A 25,469-nucleotide genomic window follows, 5' to 3' on the forward strand; every position below is an offset into this window, starting at 1 on the left:
TTGGCTTACTGTTGAAAAGGCACACTCGCTTTCTTTTCACAGATGTATATCATGTCATTCACATGCATGTTAACCCTTGAGAACCCAGTTTTCATAAGCACTTTAAACATGGAACGTTCCTTCTATATCTTTATACTTGACTTCAACTCATGATAAATAACTTACTTATTCATGTGCATTTGACAGTACTGGCCTATTGCAAAAAGCTTTTTTTAAACTAAAGGTACATTTCAAACATTTAATAACATGTCCTATGTTACATCTAAACAGTTCTGACTGCACTTCTTGAACAAATATATAGAGAACAAGTTATGAAAATAGAAATCACATTGTTCTTCTAACACCGAAAAGCTGATGTGCCGTTTTGTATCACAATAAGAAAAATAATGAGTTGCTCGATTAATTTAGCTGATTAAATTATTTTTGATTCAATGCAATTTAAAATTGTGCATAATAAAACGATTTGACTTTATTACTCAAATGTATTTTGGGTCTGGGTTCTTATGCATTAATGCAACCCATGTATGTTAATATAATATTGTATTACTTTTTTATTCCCCCTTTTTAACTTAAATATCTGTGCTGTGCGGTTCTTTGTTTGGTTGTGTTAAAAATATTAAAAATACAAAACAGAAAAGCACAAAAGACAAGTGGAGAGCACTTATTTTATTTTAAATATGTCATCATTGGTTTAGTCTGCATACAGTAACGTATCAGCAAATAACTACACAGTACAGAGGTGGACTGCTGCAGCACCAGTTGCAGCTCGGCCAATATGTAACATCGACAGCCACGGTCAATATCTGACAGCCAGGCCAGCATATTCCTTCATTAAACTCCATTTAAAACTATTTATTTGAGATACAAAAACCACGCCCATGTGTCAGCTTCTTTGTCGACCACAACACAGACTCCCGTTAGGCAGTGTGGTACTTCACTGACACTGGCAAAAAACAACGTCTATCATCATAGGTTACACATTAGCTTTGTTGATTCTAAGAGATAGAAAGTTGGCATCTGAAAAATACACAATTGAAGTTGTTACACAAAATAATGGGGGAGGTCACGATTTGAATGATTTCCTCAACCCCCTATTGTAAATTTCAAGCATTTCCCCCCCCTTTTCCCCCCGAAGAAAAACTAAACAAAAACAATCCAATTGATGTGCATCAACGCAAAGCCTGCGTTTGCACTGTTCGACCTGTTTATGGCTTTAAATGGGGTTTAAAGACATGGCGAGATAAGAAGAAGGCAATAATAACGCAAAATCGGACGCAAAGCTTTCAACATGTACATACTTGGGTTTCCATCGGGGCCTAGAACATGCAGACATGTGTTTCAGGGCAAGGTAGTAACCACGTGTCTGGTGAGAATATTTAGGCACACGCTAGAACAATCTACAACTGTGATTGGGTCTCCTTTGCACAAATTTCCCCTCCCTTCTGTAGCTCACATTAGGGTGAATTAAAACACAGTGGTACCATATAGAAATGGGCATTTTTATGTCCTGTATTGCACCATTAAGGCTTCCCTTGACTTTCTCTACAGGTGAATTCTACACTAAGCCTCATCTCTCTAACAGAAACTCATTCGATTCCTTCTGACTTCCAGCTGGGATAGGGATACAAATGTGTGCTTTTCATTTAATTTTGTTCATTTTTGCTTTTCTTTTCTTTTTTTTTTTACATTTCTGTAATTTAACAAGCACCAGCTCTCGAACATTATAATACTAGTATGCATCGACTCATCGAGAGACGAACCTCGCTGCTAGTGGTTCATTGGTATTTTGTACTTCTCAGCGTAACCATGCACAACCAACACTTCAAAAAACACAACGAAAAGTAAAGCGCAATTAAAAAATTCAAGATTTGACATGGAGGTTCGTAAGGTTATGGCCCATTGTTTTCAGGAGGAAGAATATGATGGAAAAAAATAGAATTCACTCAGTCACAGAGACAAAATAACACAAACTGTCATAGTTTGATCAAATAAGTAGTGGAACTATAGACTCAAGCCTCTTATAGAATCAAGTGCAGACTCTCCTAGTTCTCTCCAGGTCGCCCAGGTAGGAAGTCACCTGTGAAGACAACAAGAGGGAAAATTCAGGATTAACTACAAATGACAGCATTCCCTGGGTGTTCCTCACTTCCCCAAGGGGGTTTAATCTGACAGCTACTAAATCTCTATGTTCTCTTCGTTTCTGGAGTCCTTGGGCATAAATTCCATGTTTTACTGTTTCTATGACAACAATATATCACCACTCTACCCTCTGTTATTTGATAGACTAGCATCAGCACTTTCTTTTTATTATCGATTTGGGCTATGATCTATTTGTTTGACATTAGCTTTTTTCATACTTTGTATTGATGACCTTGTCTCCATTCAATCTGACAGCTGTAAATGAGGAGGACGATCCTTATCAGACAACGTGTTTAGATATAGAAAAACACAACATTCAACAGCAACATTCAGTATCTGTCTAGCTGATCTACAGCTACAAATGGGCCTTTCTTATGATTGTGCCTGCCAAAACACGCTTCTCCTTTATTTTTCTACAGAGAGGTCACGACACTTTTCGCAAAGTTTAGTCAAAATTTAAACTTAAAGCCTTGGAGCGCCGCACAAAAGAAAAAGGCAGAAATTAGATGCTGGATGCACCGCTTATTCTCAAGGCTAAACTATAAGCAGCAAATTATCTTCATCTTTCTAATAGTTTAGCCTTCTGCATTACAGTTGACTAGTATCCCTAACAGTTACTGTATTGGAAATTTAGACATTTAGACCATAAATTCATGTTTAAAATGTTTACTGACGTAATAAATCAAGTGAGAAGTAGGGTCATTTTCTCATAGATTTTCATGCAATCACACTTCTTTTTGCAACCAGAGGAGTCGCCCCCTGATGGCCAGTAGAGATAACACATGGTTAAGGCACTTCAGCCTTGGCTTCATTTTTTAACAATGGACTTCTGTTATTGTGACTTCATCTGCTTGGAGGCATCTACATCTCATGACATTGAAATAAAACCTTTATGGATGTAAAATAATGCTAAGATCAGTTTCAGGTGGATCTGACATCCATACGACCGTGTCCAAGTGCTGAACTTGGCATCATCTTGGGAGTAATCTAATATCTAATGAGTCACAGTCATTCACAAAAAGACTTGACTGACTTATATGTTATACATAAGATCATCTTTAAGCGACTGGTGCAGGGCGATCGACACAATGAACAACTCTGGTCTTCAGCCTAATGTAATAACTAGATGGTATTAAGGATGTGAGTAGGGATTGTTTAAAACATTTCTGCTGATGCATTCAAGGCTGCTTTGACATTTGGCTTCTTAATTCACACTGAAAAAAATCACTTTTTCCATATCTATTCAATCGTGGGTTTGATTTCCCAACAACACAGCTCATGAATAGTGTATTTAGACAGCTTACTCGCAGATCTCAGTTGTTTGCGCTTTCATTCAATGCACTATCAAGGACACTTCTCAAAATGCCCTGTCTGAAGAATAGCAGATGAAGCATTTGCTGCAATGGATTACCACTCTGTACAAGACTATAAGTTGCTTTTCTTCGTGTTCATAATGCTCCAAATTCAGGTAATATTTTTGCCAAGTGATAACTGGCATGGCAATTTTCAAAGGGGTCCCTTGACCTCTCACCTCAAGATATGTGAAAGAAAATCAGTTCTATGGGTCTTCTATGGGAGACTCATAACAGAACTCATTTACATACAGCTATTCGCCCGAGTTGAAATATTTCAACTCAAGCTAATAATTTGTGTGTTGCAAAAGGCTATCAGGCTATATTGAGATTCTCCTCCTGTCATCACTGAATCAGAAATGGAGACAAAACATATTGTAGCGGTCTGTGGTCTCACAGGGCTCTACAATAGATCCTCGAATTAGTCTATGGTACAAACAACAAGGTCACTGCTGTATTTGCATTATGTTAAGTGTTGATGGAGCAGCTACAGTTAGCATAGCCACCGATCCATCCAAACTCCATTCAGAAAACAAGTATTTTAAAAGTTGTTTGCTTATTGTCTTGCTGACGGACTTTTGACATTATTTTACATTTTGACTTATTTAAATAGTGAAAATAAAAAAATAAAAAACAACACCTTGCGAACTATTGTGACCAGCAATACCATGTTAGTTGATCTTATTTGATGATGTTTACTGTGCAACAGCAAGAATGTTTGTTAAACTTGTAAAACCAACAGTAACCAGAAGATGAGGCATGGGACGATATAAACATTTAATATAACGATTATCCTGACTAAAATAGTTCCATGAGTTAAGTAAGAAATATTTTTAATGTAAAGATGAAACACATTTTTATTTATAATAATGTTAAATTATAAGGTCTCCATTTTCATTTAAATCAGGCTCTATTTGACCTTATCTACCATAGCTGATAACAAGCTGGACAGCTTTCAAGTCACTTGTGACGATATTTACACCCGTTAATGGAAATCTACAGGCGATCAACTTCGTGTAAGTGATCATTATCGTGATAAAATCCTATATCGTCCCATCCCTACAGGAGACAGTAAGTGTTTGCAGATTACTTACACAGAACAAAAAAAAACAAAAAAAAAAAACAGGCAGTGAATTAGTTTCATTCCAAACCCAGCAGCTCAACGTCAAAGATGAGGGTGGCATTGGGAGGAATGATGCCCGGGTGGCCTTTGTTTCCATAAGCGAAGTCGGGTGAGCAGGTCAGCTTGGCCCTCTGACCGACACTCATCTGGAGGAACAAGAAGACAGACACAATGGGGTCAGGTGGCTAACAGTCTGCAACATAAAGATGCAGTTAAATAGATCATAATGCAGTCAAAGCACCAACTGAAAACGATGCTACATTATTTCTTAGTCTAATCCTTCACTCTTTATTGCACAATATTTGACGTTGCAATCATCAAAAGCTTTTTGAACAGATGCCACATTGATGAAAGACTGACGTTCAAACCCACGAACTCGGGGCCCCCCATTCACCGGGCGCCTCATCGAAACGCTGCAGGGGCTGAGTGTATGAGCTAAAGAGCTGCGTCCGTGCTGTATTGACCCGCTGTTTGCGCCGTTAATGGAAACCTCGTCGGGTGAAAACTCGATAATGGAACCATGTCAATAAATTAGCATATTTCGGCGGGTGAACTAACGACATTATCAGCAGCGGAATGCGTTTTCTTTCTTGCCGCCGTGATTCTTTCTGCCTCTGCATCGGGAGCGTTGACTTTTCTTCCTCCTGGAGTCTGTCTGTTGCAGTGGCACTAATGAATACACCGGAGCATGTCGAGGATACTCACGTCTGCAGGGATGAACGAGTGCGACCCGCGCGACTTGTAGCAATTCACCAACCGAGTTCAATTTAAGTGCATATTTCACACGTGTTCAGCTCTCCAGCTTACCTGCACCACACCTTCTTCCCAGCCTCGGATCACTTCCTGCTTGCCAATTTTGAACCGGAAGGGCTTGTCCCTGTCGCGAGACGAGTCAAACTTGCGTCCGTCCGTCAGGGAGCCTGCAGACGAGAGGATGGAGAGAGGCCCACGGTCAGAAAGAAGAGTGACGTGCACAACCTTATCATGTTGGTGATAAATCTGAACTCCTTCCTGCTGCAGAAACATGTGCAGGGGAGTGATGGTAAAATTCAGCTTGAAGAAACAGTATTTAAAACGTCTTATAAAAACATTGGAAACAAAAACATCTCCCAAACTTGTCTGACATCCATCTTCCCTGCTGTGAGGATACCGAGAAAGCCAATGAAGGGATTCCAAGGATCTCAGCCGCTGCAGCTGTCTGCAGGGTGGGTTTCAGTGCGACAGTAGGAAGACGAAAGCATCAAACCACAGAATAGCAGACACTCCAAGACTATTAACGCCAGCCCCGTTACTTCATTAGCACCAGCAAGGAAGGGGAGCATGTCTGTGTGTGTGTGTGTGTGTGGTGTGGGTGTGTGTGGTGTGGGAGAAGGTGCGACATTGCTTATGTTGTTGGGTACATCAAGGGGGCGTCTGGCGAGATGCAGCCTGTAATGCAGGCGGTGGAGTGGGCGTCCTGTCCTCTTCTGGACAACGAGATAGCAGCCGAATGGAATCATCCCAAAGAACTGAAAGGTCCAATCCGAGGATCAAAGCCAATATGGACGCGTCTCACCGCCCGAACAACACGGCGCTGACATTTTCACACACAGGGCCGTTTCCTTGCAGGCAAGAAACCCGAGTTTTGATCTTCACCTGGACGTCTACGATTAAAAAGGCTGGCGTGTGTAATGGAATATCCTGTTTCATGTCGCATTTCAAGGCTGCTTTGTAGGCAGACAGGAAGGGAGAACGCCCAGAGAGGAAATCCTGTAGTCCGTGTGTGTGTGTGTGAAAAAACAACAACAAAGGAGATGTCGACTCATGCCTAAAAAGAAAAAAAAACTTCTCTGTAAGAGGCCAAATCAGGTCTTGTTGCATAATCTTGAAGCAAGGGGGCTTGTGTTACTCAGAGAGTCATGTCTGTCTTACTGGGCAGCTTTTCCAAACTGGGAGAAGCTGCAGGCAAATATACATTGGAGCTCGGTGGGAAGCCTCATTTCTGCTGCTGATGCTGCATGTTTCTTTGTTTGTGTATTTAAAAGATAATGTCGTTTAATAAATGTCTAGTGGACGGAAGCATCTGGCCGTTGGACGGAGGCTGAAAAATCTCAACAACTATTGAATTGGTTGCCATGAAATTCAATACAGACATTCATGTTCCCCAGAGGAAAGATCAGACTTGGCATTCGTCCAATACGTACTACTCGTTTACAGCCTGCACACCGAAACAGATTATCAGCAGCCTTGTCTGTAGTTTAGTGCTAATGTTAGCATGCTAACACTAAACTGACGTGGTAAGCGTTATACCTACCAAATGTCAAAATGTTAGCATCACGGCTGTGAGCATGTTAGCATGCTGACCAAAGATAGAAAGATATAGGATTTCATTGCAACATGCGAAAAAACTACAGCTGTTTGTTGATGGTGGTGAATTTCCATATCGGGAAAATGATAAATATCTTCATGATTGACCTGACTGTCTAGCTGCTATCATGGAAGACAAAAATCATACTATAATACATTATTTTCTTTATGCGTTGAGACATTATGAATTTATTTCAGATTATTTTTCACTAAAAGTAAGTTCACTAAAAAAACATGCATCTTTATCTGTGACACGATTAAAATATGTTTCTCAACAAAATGTAAAGTATGTTTTTCTGTTTTTAAGAGTTTTAAGCATGTGATGATTATCAGGATATCATGATTTGCCATTACTTTGCCAGGATAACTGTAACGTGAAATGTTCATATCCCACAGCTAATGCTGACATTCGGATTTAGCTTAAAGCCTTGCTGTGCACTTTGTCAGGAAATAACTCGAGCAGAAAATGTATCTGCAATTACCTTGATAATCGATTAATACAGTAATTACATTTTCAAGCAAAAAATAAATACATTATTAAAAAAATGATCTGAATATCTTTGGCTCTTTATATACAGTCTATGGACAGCTTATCAAAACCAGACAATTTAAGACGTCAACTGTAACGGGCTTTTACTACAGATCAAATGATTAATTTCTACTCAATCAATAATGAAAATAATCATTAGCAGCCAGATCTATAATACTGTTTAATTGGTCCAGGAGCTGTATATTGGTGGGGCAAATAATTAAAAGATACAAATTATATTATGAGCCCCTTCAGCAATACGTAAGTGATGCCATAGTCCTTTAGGGCGTATAATAGGGAACACTTTAAATGTTTAGGGTCATTCATACATTGTGCGCCTGGAGAAAATATCACAGGCATAACACAGCGAGTCTGCCATTATTGCAGCCGACCAGACGGTTATAATCCGCTCAACTAAACGCCACCAACCCCCCCAGAAACTCCAACAAAGACAGAAAAGCGCTGGAAATCAGACGGGATTTAAAACCCGACTGTCTGCTCCGTCTGTCTGTCTGTCTGTCTGTCTGGGCCTCTGAGTGAACCCTGCGGCGGAATCCTTCTGCGTCTCATTTTTATGTGTGTGTGTGCGTGCGTGTGTGTGTGTGTGTGTGTGTGTGTTAATTCTCCAGACACTACATGATCCGCTGATCTTGATGAGACTGTAATGGACCACTCAGACCCCAAACTAGAGCGCGCAGTATTTTACGCAGTGATGAACCCAGCGCGCTGTCCTCGGACACACAGCCTCCTCCAGACCTCAGAGCATTTCCACCACAAATGTGCTTTCAGGGAGCAAAAAAAAAAAAAAAAAAAATGTGGCGAAGGGGTTAAATTTCCATGCAGCCCAGTCGGTGACTGACAGTCATGCCTCTTTGCCCTACTGATAAATCACTGCCTGGAAGGGTTGGGGTAAAAAAAAAAGAAAAAGGGAAAAAAAGGGAAAAAAAGAAATATGTCTGCTGCGCGTTTATAGTTCCACAGCATTTCTTAAAAGTGTAACCTTATTATGGGGCTTTGTGGTGTTTGCCGCGAGTCTTACAGGATCACCACGCTGAGCTATATTTTTTCAGACGGGTGTAGTGAAACAGTTGATCACAGCCGTCACTCCACTTGTACGGCCTTCAGCCAACCAACCGGAGCAGCGGAAAGTGCCGATGGCCATGCATGCGGAGTAATAAGTTTCTTGTTTTAAAACTCACCGACGTAATGCACCACGCACGTCTGTCCTTTTTTGGGGAAAGTCCTTCCTGTAGAGAGACCAAAGAGGCGCTTTAATACAACGGGGCACACTACGCAATTAAGGCGGTGTTTTCTGCGGCGGCATCGGGCTACATATCACACAGAAGCGCCAATAGTGATCAACACAAACACGTCTCCTCCTCCGCGCCGTCGCTTTACCGTCGCCCGGGGAAATAGTCTCGATTTCGACTCCCATTTTCGCGGTGTGTTCTGGAGCTGTCCCCCGCACCCGGCAGCGCTCTTCCCGCAGTCTGTCGGTCTGCTCCTCCGGCGGATGTTCTCAGCTGTCGGTCTCTCTCTCTCCCTCTCTCCCTCTCTCTCTCTCCCTGGCTCTCTGCAGGGAGACCACCACCAGCCACCACTTCCGCCCCCACCTCCAAAATAAAAGCCGTACAGAGGGATTTTAGATCAGGAGGCAACGTTGTGAAAAGTGAAGCCAAAACTAAAGGGATATGAACTTGCATTCTCTCTGCTGGCCATCAGGGTGCGACTCTTCTAAACGCATGGAAGTATATGAGGAAATTACTCACAATTAATGTATTATCTTAGAAAACATGGTTTTATGGTCTCAATCTCTAGTTTCAAGTCTTCTTCAATACAGCATGATGTTCATTTAGTAAATTATGGTCCATTTAGAGTCAAATAGACCATAAAGCAGTGTATGCTTATAGAGCAAGGGATCTCTGTCTGATCTACTTCACACTTGGGTATATCCTGGATAAACCTACCGACTCTAAATGAATACTGGAAAACCAACTGAATTTGTCTTTAGTTCCTTGGAGTTAACCAGCATGTTATATTAACTTCTAACTTTGCCGGTAGAATATCTCCAATCATAAAATCCCTGCTTTATATCCATGTGATTGTATGAAAGCAAGCGACTAACATGCCTATTTGGAAATTAATTTGTAGCAGCCAGTACTAGCTCAGTGTGGGTGTGTTTGCTCCACTGTAAGACCTGATCAAAGTTATAAAACTAATAACATTACTGCTGGCAAAATTCTTTACTGCCAGCAAAATACCTTGCTAATTAAATTAACACTAATTAAATCCATGCGCTCCTTTAGAACCGGGCTGGAAATTACCTCGACCGCTGTTTCTGTCTGCAAATAAGCCCGACCTGAATGTGTGTTTTCATGATCGGATTAGTGATCCAGGGCCCCAGGCAAACTCTGTTTTGCTTTATTTTTCACCCTTTCTTGGCAGTACTCTAATCAAAGTTTCAATATTTACTATTAACAGTAAATGTTGGGTTGGTGTTACCTGATGTATAAGCATGTGTCATATTTTGTTTTCCAGTAAGTTCACAGAACATGCCGTGCAATAACCGCTTTATTGTAACAATTGTTTTTATTATGTGACCACACACCAGTGTCCCTAACTTAAACACTGAATCCATCACCGAAACTCTTCAATACTTCACAGAGAGAGAGAGAAAGAGAGAAGGAGACTCGTTTGGTGCAAACCGGTTCCCTCTTTCTGGAACTCACCATCATCCTGAAGTGCAGAATCCATCCTTGCCCACAACTCTGTCTGTCTACTAGGACACACTTCAAAACCAAACAAACACAGCCTGCTCATTTCTCTAACTGTTGCCAGGAAAGCACTTAAACTGGAAATCAAAAAAAGTCAATAAATATTAACCACTGGAACACTTTCAGAATACATTTCTATGGAAAAAAATCACAGCTCACAACAACATCACATGCTTTAAGGAAATAATTGTCCTAATTCTTGTCCTTATTAGGGCTGAGCTATAAACTCTTCATATTCCAACACACGCACACACACACTCATTCTTTTTCCACATTAAAGAGATCATTGCTCTGTCCTCTTTAATACACGAGGAATGCTTGTCTTATTTAGAATAATTCTTACTTTTAACGCCACTTGGAATAAAATTTAAGACCAACTTTAAAATAACCATCAAAGGACCAAAAACGCATCGATGACAATTTGTTGGGAACAATTGTGCCCAAATGTTTATTGCAACGACTCTTGGTTACTGTGCAGGACAGAGCACAAGGTGCAAGACTGCGAGGGAAATAAGCTCTCTAACACCTCACAGCCTGTCAGCTGCACCCTGTGACAAAAAAGTTGTCATTTAATCTCCCTGAGATTAAATAATAATGCATCATATTTTAATAGTTATATTTTCAGAGTCATCTGAATCTGCATCATAACCAGTAACATTTCTCTGTCAAGTTTACATCTGATATAAATGTACAGAAACCCTGAGACTGAAGCAGATTAATGGAAATCAGCCATTATTCGCTTTATTATTAACAACAACTTTTTCTGGGAAAATTGATGACAAGAAAGGCCTTATGGGGAAATATGTTGAGTACTAGTACGAGTATATAAGATTACTGATGGCTGTCTCCACACGAAAACCTCTCCTCTGAGACGGCATGAAAACAAACCAGATCTACAGACTCCAATGGAGGCCAAGACGAAAAAGGACTGGATGATCATCATCCTCCAGAATCAAGCAGGAGAAAGCTGCATTTCTCAGCTCCAATTCAAATATAAGACATGAAATTACATGAAAACATTTTGGACATTCCACTTGCAGCAATGATAGGAGTATCAGACGAGAAAATGCTTTTATTTTGAAGGCGCATTAAGCGCAATGTTTTTCTTGTATCTATGATTAACTTCACCTCTGGCGGGCAGAGTGTACAATGTGTACAATGTGTACAGTGTGTACTCTGTGTGTGTTTTCCACTCTGAGCTTTTCAGTCTATTCCATTGAAATAAAAACTCCAATCTCACAGATACATTTTTACATTCCAGCATCATATCAATATATCACTCTTCAATATAGAGTATAGAAAGGGAGGGAGGGAGAGAGAGAGAGAGAGAGAGAGAGAGAGAGGGGGGGGGGGAGACAGAGAGAGAGAGGGGGGAGTGGAAGTGAAAGATGAAGCTAATTTAGGAGAAGCGCTCTGACTCAAAGCATCCTACTGTCCCAGCAGACACTCACATAATCTCTGGTCGTCTCCACAGCAAATTTGCATCCATAGCAACAGCTGCATCCTCCTTCCCGTAGAAACCAAAGGCGATAAAAGCAAGTTCTAATATCCACTGGAACAACTCTATATGTGGCGAGAAATGTCAGATCGTTAAACTATTGACAAGTCTATTCAAGACAAGTTTATTTGATTCTAAGTGGGGAGGCAGGCTCATGAATTCACAGGAAATTCAGTCTTCACAACTCATTAAATTGCAGCTCAACAGTATCCGGGGGTGTTATGGCTTGAGGTCAAAAACAGATAATTGGCTCCGAGGGCCTGCCATGTTGCATGGGCGTTCACGGACACGTCGATAAATGTTGGGTCAAAACTCAATACACGCAGTGCAAAGGATTTGTTTTATACCTTGTGTCCATTTATGTGAAAAATATCACATAATTGATTGCAACAGTCAACACAGGAAAGAAAACACTTCAAGGGGATGTTTTCTACTTCCTGGGAACGGCAGGGAAGTCGTCTCAGGCTTCGTGGAAACAAACACAGTAATGAGTCACTTAGACCAACTCACCTGGAAGAAAACATGAATGCTTTCAGTCCCATTAAAAACATGGGCTAGTTGTGCACTTGTGGTCAAAATGAGTATTAGAACACAATTAGAAAAAGGATCCTGATAGAAAACAAAACAAACTGCCCATCAAAACTTTTCTCTCCCTCACAGATGGAAAAAATAAGGGATTTAGAGATTATTCAGGCAAAACCCTTTTTTCACCTGTTCTCAAGCCATAAAATATATGAGCATTATTATAATTAATGTACCTTTAAACAGCGACAGTGGATGTTAGATTGGTTCTGGTAAGATTTTTAAGAGATGCAACATTTAAGAAAACACGGACGTTTTTTTAATATATAAACATGTCTGCAAACCATTAAAAGGAAAAGTAGAATTTTTAGTTGCTTTTTTGGAAAAACAAACATTTAAAGATGTTATTTCCCAGGACATCTGGAGAGGATTCTCACTTTAAACAATTACAATTAAAAACTTAAACATGCAGATTTAATAATGTCTGATATTAACCATTGGTAAGTATAGGGACACGTTGTAATGTCATTAAACAAAGCCCATACAGTTTAATACTGATTAATGAATGCTCAGCAAAAAGTAGAACTGTTCTACTTATTGCTGAGCATTCATTAAATCAGTATTAACCGACTCTGGTTTCCATGAAAAGATGTCATCCTTCCGCCCACTTTTAATCGTACACTAAGATTTCAATGTTCTCGACTGAATCCGGTTTCCACTGAAGAAAGTCGACACTTCTGAAAAGTGCATCTGATTAGTGTAGTTCATATACAAGCACTCGATACGGAAGCAGATGTTCTGGCTGAAACACCGACGCCAAGACATTTGGACCACAACGTCATTTAGAAAATCATAAAAAACATCCTTTTTCCCACCTATAATAAAAACACAGGACGATGAGTTCTTTATACATCAACCATAAAATGGATTTATTTCACCAGAGGTCCAAACATAATTCTGTGTTGCCCCAGGATGCATAGAAGATGTCAGTGTGTCATAGGAATTCAACTTCCACTTCTACAAACCAGTGTTTACAATCCAAATCTTCTTTTGCTCAACCATTGGTTCGACAATAAAGCCACGATATCAAAATGCCTCTGTCTAACTGGGACAATCCTACAGGCTGGAAAGGGTTGGAAAAAGAAATAGGAGGGGGGGAAAAGCAGTTTAAAAAAATAAGTCCATCTTGGTTTGAATAAAGGGTAAGGTATGTGTGTGTTCTGGAGCTGAATAAGGCTACTGGTAAAGGTTGGTCAGGGAGAAATCCCCTCTGGGTTTTGTTACATTATTACATTCTCTCTCCAAAACTAATATGTGGAGAGAAATGGAAACCTGTACAAGACCACATTATCAACGTGTAATTTCACCTTAGTGAGACGAGTATTCCTTATGTGGTTTGGTTTTTGCTGTCGAAACAATCTGGGAGTCTGCGGCTGCACCTGACAGTAAACGCAGCTGATGGGCCAAACCAAGGTTAACAGAAGAGGAAAAGAGGTGAGCAAGTCAAAGCAAAGAAGGAGGCAGGTTTAGGGAGCATCTCGGCAACCAAACTGCTCTGCAGGAAGCTGGAATGCTGCCGCCATCTACTGCTGTCAGGTAAACGCATCCGAATCAAAACCACAAATCAACAGCTTCTGTTCCATTCTGGAAGTTTTTTAGGTTCCCCCTCATTACTGCCTGTCTCAGACCACAGAGGGGGGAGGTTGAGAGTGGGGGGAGTGGGAGGGGTCTGGGGAACAGAATGTTATGTTTCACTTTAGAAAAACAAAAATTGGAAATTAGAAGTCCATACATAAGTCTGTGTTTTCTCCTCCCTCAGAAGGGGCAGCAGGTTTCACAGGGCTGCAGTTACTCAGCCATACCACCCCTCCCCCACATAGGGTCGGGGGGTGCTCTTACTCTCCACCTCAGTTTAGCCGCTGGACGATGACAGCGTTGAGGAGGTTGGCCTGCTGCAACGTCTGGCTCTCGTCAGACAGCTCCTTGTTGGGGAAGGTCGTCATGAGAACAAACTCTCGGGCAGCCATGGCGGGCCGGGCTCCCACCACAAACTGGCGCACGTCGGACACCCTGAGAGACAACAACACACCATGACAGGAAGTAGGAGTAGGATTTAATTTCAATCACTGTTTTTGATTCCGGGTGCAACTGTCAGCCGGGTTGGACTGCCCTCAATGAGGCGATGTCAGCAACCCATCTAAACCCTGTCTCGTTAACCGTTTCTTTGTGGGACTTTTTTAATGTGTCATCACCGTTCATATCTATACAGCCAGTGTGTTTATGATCAAATGTTTACCAGAGCACAGAATTCTTCATAGATTCATCCTCTTGATTTTATGCTCAAAATAAAAAGGAGGGGACAAAATTGTCTTTCTAAATTAATGCTGATTCCAAAGTCAATGAGTGTTCAATAATAATTTTTCTCAATATTGACTGAAATAATACTGAACAACAAAAACCTGGGGATTGCTTCTCTGACCATTTTTAAAACATTTTTGTCATCGATTGAGATATGGATGATTATTTTGGAAATTGGATATTAGAATTTCCTCAGAAAGTGCAAGTCACACTGAATCTGAAAATATGTGTATCCCATTTGATCGAGTTATGACTTGCAAAAATTGGGCACTAAGAGTTTTAAAATACCTTCATGTCTCTGTGACTTGAGTGTTGCAGACTCTGCTGCAACTACAAACTAACGACAATAACTCACTTCCTGTTTGACAACCAGCATGCCCCTCTCTCTCCTACATAAAATGATACATTTAACTTACAATCTACATATTTCATTCAATTTCTCTGCATTTTCAGTTTTAAACATATTATCATTTTCAGCACATGGGGCCTCCAGTGACAGATATATCACTTAAATAACTGGGAAATACTTTTAAAACTGTTTTCAGTGTACAAATGTAGGTGTGTTGTCAGTAAACACTGAGACGGACCTGGAAAAACACATGAAAAGCGTAGCACTCTAATCTGGGTTTGTGTGCAACTTCAAATTGAAAAGGGCTACTCAATCACCTGTGGGTATAGTTGAACCGTTGGACCAGCCTGCCGCCGTCGGCCAGTCGGATCTGAATGTTAGTGACGGGCTGGGAGGAGTCTAGGTTCACAGTGGAGCTGGCTTCAGCCTCGTTGGCGGTCTGGTCCTGCTGAGAGGAGGCCGGAGCGTTGACCAACTCTGGGGTGGCACTAGGGGGTCGGAGGTCATGAGAAACATGAGACTGTTGTCAAACAGTGATCCTACTAGGATTAATCAGTCAATCTGTCAAATTCAGAACCGGGCAGTTCTGTTATTTGCATCTAAACAATTGATAGTATGTTACAGCTTTTTTTTGCATCAAGGGCCCAAAAGAACCAGCTGGCATTGATTTTGTTTACAATAACTTTCCATGAATCTTTATTGTCTGCAAATGATTTATCTGATCATTTTCCTGCTCCATGAATGAATGAATGAATGAATGAATGAATAAATAGTATTCACCTTCCTAACTTCTGTCCTTCACCTCCAAAGGCCCTGAAGGCCATCTTAGGTTTGGAGAAGTCCTCGTCCCTGTGGTCTTCCATGTCTAGGTTGACCTGGCCCCCTCGAGACCGCTGCCTCAGCTCCAGGGGAATCTCCCTGCAGGGTGACAATCAACATAGTTACCACTTTGGAAATGTATTCTGTTAAAATCTAGTTAGTAACCAAATATGAATATTGGAATATTAATGTAACGTAACTTCCTCAATATGCATTACTTGTAGATTAGGAGCAAATAAAGATGAGAATATACAAATGATAAATTTTTACCATTATTTTGTATGCAAAACAGAATTGAGATCAACATCAAAGTACATTTACATCTTCCAACTGTAATAATGTCATAATCCAGGAACTCGAGTCATTTTGCACATTAGTGTTGCCAGATTTTAACTTCGAGCAGCAGCATGCATATCAATTTCATTAAATTAACCTAAATGCAAACGTTCCACTTTGTCCCGCGTGATGTTCGCTCATTTCATACGAACCGTGCTTCCATGCAGTACCCAAACCAATTTGCACTGTAATGTGGTGGTGTTCCCCTTTTTTGCTTTACATCCAAATTAATGGTGAAATGCCAACCCATTTTTTTCATTAGCACGTGCGAGAGACTTGCTCATAAAAATTGTTCTTTATTTCAAAACATATTTTAGGATTTTTATCCTGCATATAATTCCCATTTTACTAAATATGTCAGCGATTTGACGATGTGTGTGTTTTTTTTGTATCCCAATCACACAACGCCGTTCCATGTTAGGGGTGGCAGTAGACTGGTTTCACCTTCAGTCACAATATTAGTTTTACAAAATCGTCTCCATGGTAACTCACAGGCTACCACCGTTTCATTTCATGGCGGAATGCCGGATCTCATTTCGTCACCCATGTTAACAGATTACAGCAGCCCCACAACCTGCATGAGCAGCTGCTGAAATGTCACGTGTGGTGTCCACACAGACAGCTTTACTGCTGCCAGCCCTCAATAGACCATTTTCACTGTCTATTTTTGTGGAAACAAAATAGGCAAAACACAACAAATCTCTAGACATCGGCAGCTGAGCCACGCTGCTGCTCTCCGTCGCTGCGTCAGTCTACAGTATTTTAACGCTTTATTCATGTGGGTTAAGATGTAGAAGCTTATGTCAGCTCTCACTGTCTTCAATGTAGATTATTTTAAGCGTAATATTCCCATTTTGTCTGGGTTGAAATAAACTTAGTAAACACAAAACTACATACTTTTCAAGTATTCTATAGGATACTAACGCTGAAGGATTAATATTTACTTTATGAGGTGACCTCCTCCTCCCAACGTAGGTCTGTACCTCTTTCTTTTCATTCATTTGGAGCCAATAAGCATGCTTTTTTTTAAGATTTAAATCATGTTTTGAGTGGACTATCCCTTTTAATTTGCTAACACAATTGAACAAAATCTTCACCGGAAGTCCCCCCAATAAATTTGAGTTCCTATCGCCAACCCTATTCCATAAACATTAAGGACATTGTGTGTCCTTGTGGATCTATGATGAATATATATCCAACTTAGAATAAGTTAGCAGAACATTCTCACCCCCTTCTGATTGCCTCAAGGAAGCTGGCATTTCCAGGATCACTGTAGTTTCGGAGGTCACCATTATCAAGACTGAAACCCGTCTTCCACAGCTTCAGCACCACGTGGACCTAACACACAACAACCACACACACGTCAGAGTTCATAATTCAATATAGACGTTCTTCCCCTACAATTTGTGCTGGTAAAAAATGTTGTAACTACCGGGACCCATCCGGATCTGTACTCACATCCTGCTGGCTTTTGGAGCCGTGCCTCTCTCCAGCCACGTAGGCCGACTCCTCCTCAGGAGCTGCGCCGAGCCTGTAGCCTCCACCAATGAAGGCCTAATTGGTTTGAGGAGAAATTAAAACCCAATGAGAGACAGACTCGCCAAGATGAAAAAGAATTACAAACACAAAAAGTTCCATCTTACCCTGGCTTTGCTGGACTCTCCTGGCCCTCTCCCAGGCCGGTCCAGAGGCACAGCCCCGTGTTCCCTTGCCCCCTTGAACAAATCCTCCACCACTTCATTGGAGCTCTTCTTTTTGGGAGGTCCAACGATCTGCTGACCACTGCGCTCTGATCCACCCGCAAAAAACCTGGCAGGGTGTGAATTAAGATATAAGGAATAAGTATTCAGTATGATAAATCTATTCTGAGGTATGTTAGATGAAGAGATGAAGAGACACCACCAACTTGTGTCATGGCTTGAAAATGTGCCATTTTAGGTCCACATTTTTGTTGATTTTGCCACTGAAGCTCAAAATCAGTCACCGGAAGACGTGTCTTAGAGTAAAATCTATGACCACCATGTTTGATTAACAACCAAATATTTATTTCCCTGTTTGGTTTCATTAACTAATTGTCCTCTTTCATTTGAAACAGCTCACAATCACACAGCATAAACGTTGTGAACATGAGCCTCACCTCTCTCTTGCTCTTGCAGTCCAACTTGTATCACACTGAATGAAACAACGTCAACATTAAAATAAAAATGTAATTAAAATATGCAGGCGCTATTTACTGATTCTGTGCATTAAGCCTGTTACCATTTTGCTCTCTCTTTGGCCTTTTGACCAACCTTCCCACAATCGCTCTGTATCATAGGGGAGTACAAATATGGAGACGCAGTTATTGTTGGGAATTTAATCCATCCATCTAGTGATAACGATATCAACATGAGAAATCCGAAACTGAACTATAACTCAACTATACCTGCGGCATGAGTCCTGTCCATAAACCTGGCTTAAGTAACACTCAGGAGTTTGTAGACTCTCGGGCATTTAGAACGGCTATTAAGAGTTCTCAGCTACGGTATGTATACTGCACTTCATGGTGCAGGGTATCTTTATTGCTACAGGAAATTTAATTTTGAGCCAGAGATCACATAATCTTATAATTATTAATATCATGTGGGATGAAGAAGACGTAGAATCTCTTAGTTGGCCTAAGAGGTGCCCGAGGGCAAAAACCTAAACTCCTTCAGGATCAGGAGTGGCTGGTCCCAGCAGTCCAATAAAGGATTAGGGATGAATCTCGAACAGATCAAATGAAACACAGTAAAACACTTTAAAAAAAAAATCATCTCAGGAGAAACGTTAAAAGAGCCATTTTTTTTAATGAGGAAACAACAATGTTTTGCTAACATTTTAGAGGTCGCAACACCAACATTGGACTCACAGTTTGTCATCAAGAATAATATCCAAATATTCATATTACTAGGTCAGGGGCTTCACCTTTGTAACAGTTGGCAGTGGGCTTGAAGGTGAAAAATCAATAGTCACATCTTTCATTTTAGAGACATTTAGATGAAAGAAAGATTCATCACACTGCATGAACCACCACTGGCCCATATAGCTGCTGTATAGCTGCTGCCACGCTCATGAAAAGACACTAGCACATTGTTGCATTTGTGTCCAGGTAACCCCTCATGTGTAATATTAACAACACTGTTCAAAGTAGTGTGTGCACGCACAAACATGAACCCTACATTTGGTTTTGTCAAGATTTGTCATATTTTCATTGTGTCATGTCAAATATCTCGATACCAGTGCTGCATTAGGGCCTAACTCATTAACTCTGTTTCCTAGGGCTTCAAGGAACATCAACATTCAATTTATTATTAGTAATAACTCACAAAAACATTGCTTGCAATACTCAACCGTCTCTTCCTCTCTCACCCAACGCTCAGTCATTGTCTCTGTTATTGTCTCAGTCCAAAAGGTCAAAATTAATTGAAAACAAGAGATAAATGTAATTATTCCATTTATTACCTAACAATATATTCTGCTGCAAGCGAGACTTTGGCATTTAGCCTTTCAGAAACATTTTCATTGCTGTCAAAAACGGTTTACTCTCCTGCACGCACCTGCATTAACGGGGCTGTCTAGCAGCAATCTAACAGCTCCATGAATTACACCTCTCAAATAAATGAAGGGAACTTTTAATCATCACAGTATAATACCAAGTCAGTAACACTGCAGGGATATCAATCTGTCCATTTAGGAAGCTCAAGTGATTGTGATTCATTTTCACCTTCTTTGGTGCAAATGAAAGTGACAAAAAGGTACAATGGAGAGACAAAAGCAAGACCTGGGAATGGTTATGATGTGGTGGTCATAGATAGTTGCTCTCTCCATCAATACTCAATACTACACGCATGGTCAAATCAAGTAAACATTAAAGCCATCAGGCACTGCAAACCAGAAATGGGGGAAATGAAAATTATGCATCATATTTTAATCACTTCTAAATAACACATGCACTGTTCCTTAATTCAGCTTGCTTACAGACTGTAATAAAAAAAGACATTAGCAACCAAACACAGTCCCTTAACCACCACTTCACTGCACTGCCCTGGCAGCAGAATCTGTTGATGCTGCAGAAAAGCATGAACGACCGGCTCACAGTGGACGATGCGAGACCAAAAATAGTTTGGTGCATTCTGGAATCAGCACACTAGGTGTGACTTTCTACCATCCAAACTATGAGAGGCTGTACACCTCAGACAGACAGCCAGGTCTGCAGCCTAGGAGGATTAGAAGGACCTCAAAGGGCTACTGTTACAAAACACTTTATTCATTCCTTTGAAGTGCCCTCCATCATGACACTCAATCCCTAGCAATCCCATGATGGATTTTCTATAACTTTTATCTGTGAGTTTCTTGAGGAGGGCAAAGCATAAAAACATCTCCTGCACAGTGCTAAACTCAAGGGTGGCTCTTGAAAACAAGCCTAAGCTCGCCTTAAACCTTCATCTGGCACTGTATAAGTGAGTGACACATTCGCTAAAGATAGAGAAACAGAAAAAACTGGGAACTAGACTTACCTTTGGCCTTCCTCCTCGTCACTTTCCTCCTCTGCCTCGTGCATAAGATCTCTGAAGGAGGTCACTCTGGGCTGAGCACTGATGACAAAAGAAAAGCATAGCACGGAATTGTATGGGTCATTCTGTGTCTTTTCATCAAATGCATCCCACCTGACCATCTCAGAATGTCCTATAAAAATTCTAGTAAAAAGAGACACTTGTTAATAGGAACAATGAAAAATAATTGAATGAAGGGTAGTTAAGACAGTTTTTGGCATCATACTCTGAAAAGCCATTTTTAAATAGCAATATCTGGAAAACTATCTCAGCTGTGGCCTTCAAAATGTCTACAGTGTATATCTGTTACTAATAGCCTCCAGACATGGCATGACAGGGGTGTAGCTCAATTATAACCTAGTATGGTAGGTACTTAAACTTCTCCCAAAATGTGGCTTGTATATCAGAATGAAGTGCGGTAGAAATGAAAGCAGTGGCAGGCTGTAAACATTACCTTGGCCCAGCAGACCGGGACACCGAGGAGCCTCCTAACTCGGGCTGAGGAATAGTCACTATGTCGTCATCGGCTCCATCCTCAAAGAAACTGGCGAGTGCGAGCTGTGAGGAGGCGAAATTAACGTCATTAAGAAATCCTGAAAGACAGCTTACAGGTCGTAACAAGCGTCACGTGTTATTGACGAACTTTCAGACAAAATCTCGGCCCAGACACAGACGACTTGACAGACGTCTGAGATTGCTGTGTCTTTTCATGTGATTTTATTAATTGTATCATCCTGTTTTAACAGTGGAGGTGCAAGTTGAGTGAGAAAACAAATCATAACAATCAGTTTTATTATTCTATATGTATTTGACAGATATGCTGGACAGGTGTCCGTCTTCCTAACTTAGCCACAAACGCTTTAACGGGGCAACTGATGTCGCAGCTTCAGAATCGAACCGATGGTTGTTCTACTAATATCTAGCGTTGACGTTACACCGTTACAGGCTAACGCTAGCTAGCAGGGTTCACTCAGGTTCCCGGCAGACTAGCGTAAGCCAAAACGTAACGTAGACCTGCTTTGTAATGAGACAGGAATGGTCCCTCGTGGCCGCGCCCGCGAACCAACTGTACAAAAGCCTTGTTGTTTAGTGACAGAAAGCGGCCAGGCCATTGACAAAGGGTGACTTGCACAAAATACCGGCAACCCAGGCTAACGTTAGCCGGCGAGCTATTCGTCTGACACATGTCCAAACACCGCTGTTTCCCGTTTGACTTCCTACTGTAAGGTCCGCCGCAACTCAATGGAAACACGCAGAAAAGACCTACCTGCAAATTCCAGCCGGCGGACTCGAGGAAAAACCGGGCCCGCTCCTCGTCCACATCAGTTACAGCGACGAACTCCCTCACAGACTCCTCTTGGCTCGCCATTTTGATTTGCTCCTTCTGTGAGTCGTCCGTGTCCACCCGGGGAAACAAGCAGCAGATGATGGTTCCTATCTGGATCCAGACCGGGGACCACAACGACAGAGACGAAGACAAAGGACTTGAGTGAAATACACTGGCTTTAAAATAAGTGTATTTTGTCAAAATTGTATTTAGCCTAATCTTTATGGTCTACAGTCAATTCAATTGTGATAATCACACTTTTACTTTGCTGTGACGCTAACATTGTTTTGACCAGTAGGTGGCGATATATCCACAGGTTTCACAAAACTACAGTAACTCAGGATGACTATGGTCTTTGTGGGTAATTATGGTTTCGAACAAAGGTCTTAAATATTGGCACAAGATCACAGAGGAAGATGTGCCACTATGTCAGGATGCATAAACTACACAAGACTTGTTGTTGATGTTTTGTTTGTTTTAAAAAGGAGCAAATCATGTATAGCTTTTTATTACAACTAAATTATTTAACAAGTCACAACACTGATGATTAGCACCTTTCTTGGCTTAATATCCAGTTGATAATGGCTGATATGCTTGATAGCAAAAATTGCTGCTATTCCACTTGATCAAAAAAAGATTTACTTAATTTATCATTGTATCAAGTTTTCTCTAATGATTTCTAGGCTGTTTTTCATCTCTCGAACGGAGCCCGACCCATCTGATTAAGATGAGACACCTCAGTGTGAAACCAAATCCAAATCTAAATCTGCATTTTATCTCGCTTTTCAGCTATAGGAGTGTGTCTTCCTATGCAGGACTACTGTGGAGCAGGTGCTGATTGAAGTGTGGGACATCTCACCTCTGATAAAACTCTTCCAGTAAAAATGTGCCTCTGATTTATGATAAGCAGATGGAGAGAATACTCCCGTGGGAGATACCTTTTATATCCTCTGCTAAGGTGTCTGACACCGGGCTGGTCTCATGGCACAAAGTAATAAGTCCTTGGCAGATTGGGAGTATCTTAATTGTTTCTGGGGGGGAAAGGGGTTGATGTTTCTTTTCATGCTTCCGCTGTTGGTTGTTTGATCTTCAAGGCTAATTAATCTGTAGCGAAGTGAGAAAACCAGGTTGTCACCTCATCTCCCGAAGCACACCCCCCCCCCCCCATCTCCCCTCAGATGCACACAAAGAACAGGATAAAAACAGAAATATACAGTGCGTTACACTGAGGAGGTCATATGTTGTTTCCCCTTTTGATGTTTTCAGCTTCAGGGTCGGTGTGATGAGGCAACAGCGCTGAGATACGGGGCAAGAGAGTGAAAGAGACAAAGAAGACAAGAAGAAGAGAAACATGCTTTAGACTGACACTTTAAGAGCAAGAAAAGGTGATTAGTGAGAGAAATTGAGACAAATGGAGCACTAAATGCAACAGTGACACACTGGGAATAGGTTTTATTCATCACACACTGATACTGTAAGTCAGGAGACAGGACCAAACACAACGCTCACAGTAAGTCAGCATAACCTCGGTGGCATGTTGACAGCACTGAATGTCGCCTGAAGGCATGTCTGCGTTGAGGCACTTGATCTTCTCATGAAGCTGCTGTAGCGTTGTGTTACCACCAGTGTAGAGTTACAATAGGACCCAAGCAGTCAGTGGACACCGGACAGCACAGGACAGACGTGTCCAAAGTCCAGAGGCATGACAAAATCCTTACAAATGAATTAAAGGTTAATAAACCTTATGTAAAGAAAGTAATAAAAAAAAACCTTTACACCTTGCTCATTGAGGACAGATTGTGATCCGATCAGCCAAATGACTCCAGAGGAGACCACATTGAAGTGCAACTGTTTTCAATCCATATACAACAATTACATGGGTGGAAATACATAATATGGCACAGCTTTTCCAAACCAGCGAGGAAGCAGTGAGTTAAAATAAGCTACTCGCAAGAATGATGCAAGACATTTAAAAAAAATTAATATAAAAGTTTATTGCCAGGATTATGTCGGAGAAAATAATTGCGATTGAGGATATTACATTGATGATCATCAAAATGTGCTTAAAACGCTATGTATACAAGAAGCACATGGCAGGTTAATTATATGGAAAACACATTTTACAATATACACATCAAACTCTAGCAGGGCCCTTTATAATCCTTATTGCAGGACAGTTACAGCATTATGGCCAACAATTATGGGAAAAGTCAATTTGTTTTCAACAGGAGATGATCTAACCTCTTACTTTGCCATTTGAAGAAGAAGAACATGCTCCTGTTCTGAGATGCATCACGCAGCCGAGTACGATTACTTAACCTTGAGCAAACCTGCCGTAGGTCAATGACCATCACGGCATCGTGAAAGTCAGCTGAAATGACGGCTCATATAAGTGAAGCTGGTGGAGAAGGTTGATGAGGACAAGCATCCATAAAGCCCTTAGACCCGAGAACCTCCCACCTCCCCCCCGCCCCCCACCCTTCTACATCACATACACAAGTTGTGCAATTATCTAAATCTTCGTTCCTCCCTCAGGCGTCGTAAAGAGGAACGCCGCGGCATCGTTTATGACGCCTGGCAGTTAGCTAGTGAAGGCTGGCTCTCACCCCTCCCTGATCATAGCTTGTAGGTTTCAGGAAACCTTTGACCAAAGGGCACTCGGAGAAAACAATGTAAAGGGAAGTAAGGGAACATAAAATAAGACAAGTTTATCTCCCGCTCATTAAACGAAATGTGTGGGGCTTTTTGTTCTGATCTGTGCATGCATCACTACAAATGTTGACTTGGAGAGAAAGTGTCCACTAAACCTGGTTCCCTTTATACTCTTCATTTGGACGTTGCTGTTAGACTTGTTATCTGCCTTCTCTTGTTCACCCCCCCCCCCCCTGCTGCAGGAGTGTCAAGCGGAACCATATATCTCCCTTGCCGCCAGGCAGGGAGTAGCTAATAGTGACAATGCTGTCTGAGGGGTCAAGGCCTTGTGTTAACTTAACGGCCCTGCTAAAGGTCAACAGAGTCACAAACCATTGGTTCTTTAGAGAGGAAACCTAAAACAAGTCTGCACATGATGTACGGCGGACATGGGTGATGCAGGGCTGTATGTATGATACAACAACATGTCTGGCCCTTTTTACAGCGGACATTTTGACATGTCAATGCAGGGTAAACACAGGTGTAATCAATAAAATTAATTATGGCCCCGTTCCATTTAGGTGAGCCGGGGCTCTTGTATTGTGCTTGCTGACTCAAGGGAATTGCTCTGACTATAAATGCAGCAGGACCACCAATAATTTGATCTACTACACTCGCCTTTACCCTGCAATTACATGTCAAAATGGCTGCTGTGAAAAGGGCCTATAACTCCTAATTAGGTTGGTTATATGTGTTGTCTCCAGGCGGGAACCTCTGTTTCTGAAAACTGAA

At 41.2% G+C, this 25,469-nt stretch overlaps 2 protein-coding genes across 3 annotated transcripts; both read right to left on the minus strand.

Annotated features, from left to right (window-relative positions):
• Positions 1 to 651: 651 nt before the first annotated feature.
• fkbp1ab (FKBP prolyl isomerase 1Ab) lies at positions 652 to 9,053 on the minus strand. Of its 2 annotated transcripts, none has more exons than XM_084014765.1 (5): positions 8,888 to 9,053; positions 8,689 to 8,736; positions 5,422 to 5,534; positions 4,593 to 4,760; positions 652 to 2,077 (listed from the first exon to the last, which is right to left on the minus strand). In XM_084014765.1, exons 1-4 carry the CDS (start codon positions 8,922 to 8,924, stop codon positions 4,632 to 4,634), a joined length of 327 nt encoding a protein of 108 aa, XP_083870891.1. In that variant the 5' UTR covers positions 8,925 to 9,053; the 3' UTR covers positions 652 to 2,077; positions 4,593 to 4,631. The 2 variants fall into 2 exon arrangements, with proteins under 2 accessions (XP_083870891.1, XP_083870890.1); XM_084014764.1 differs by having other exon boundaries at positions 4,586 to 4,760.
• A 4,131-nt stretch (positions 9,054 to 13,184) lies between these two features.
• nsfl1c (NSFL1 (p97) cofactor (p47)) lies at positions 13,185 to 22,114 on the minus strand. The gene is made up of 9 exons (XM_084015496.1): positions 21,987 to 22,114; positions 21,174 to 21,277; positions 20,684 to 20,761; positions 17,789 to 17,954; positions 17,604 to 17,699; positions 17,374 to 17,483; positions 15,771 to 15,908; positions 15,308 to 15,478; positions 13,185 to 14,353 (listed from the first exon to the last, which is right to left on the minus strand). Exons 1-9 carry the CDS (start codon positions 22,086 to 22,088, stop codon positions 14,191 to 14,193), a joined length of 1,128 nt encoding a protein of 375 aa, XP_083871622.1. The 5' UTR covers positions 22,089 to 22,114; the 3' UTR covers positions 13,185 to 14,190.
• Positions 22,115 to 25,469: the final 3,355 nt, after the last annotated feature.

Source organism: Eutrigla gurnardus (genome assembly GCF_963514095.1).
Source record: "Eutrigla gurnardus genome assembly, chromosome: 8".
Classification (NCBI taxonomy): Eukaryota; Metazoa; Chordata; class Actinopteri; order Perciformes; family Triglidae; genus Eutrigla; species Eutrigla gurnardus.

Coding starts and splice junctions, on each gene's coding strand:
- nsfl1c (XM_084015496.1), bottom strand. CDS start 22,088: ATGGCGAGCCAAGAGGAGTCTGTGAGGGAGTTCGTCGCTGTAACTGAT. Junction 17,484..17,603: donor GCTCCAAAAGCCAGCAGGAT/GTGAGTACAGAT, acceptor GTTGTGTGTTAG/GTCCACGTGGTGCTGAAGCT. Junction 15,479..15,770: donor GAAGGACAGAAGTTAGGAAG/GTGAATACTATT, acceptor CCGACCCCCTAG/TGCCACCCCAGAGTTGGTCA.
- fkbp1ab (XM_084014765.1), bottom strand. CDS start 8,924: ATGGGAGTCGAAATCGAGACTATTTCCCCGGGCGACG. Junction 8,737..8,887: donor GACTATTTCCCCGGGCGACG/GTAAAGCGACGG, acceptor GTCTCTCTACAG/GAAGGACTTTCCCCAAAAAA. Junction 4,761..5,421: donor GGGAAGAAGGTGTGGTGCAG/GTAAGCTGGAGA, acceptor TTGTTCCTCCAG/ATGAGTGTCGGTCAGAGGGC.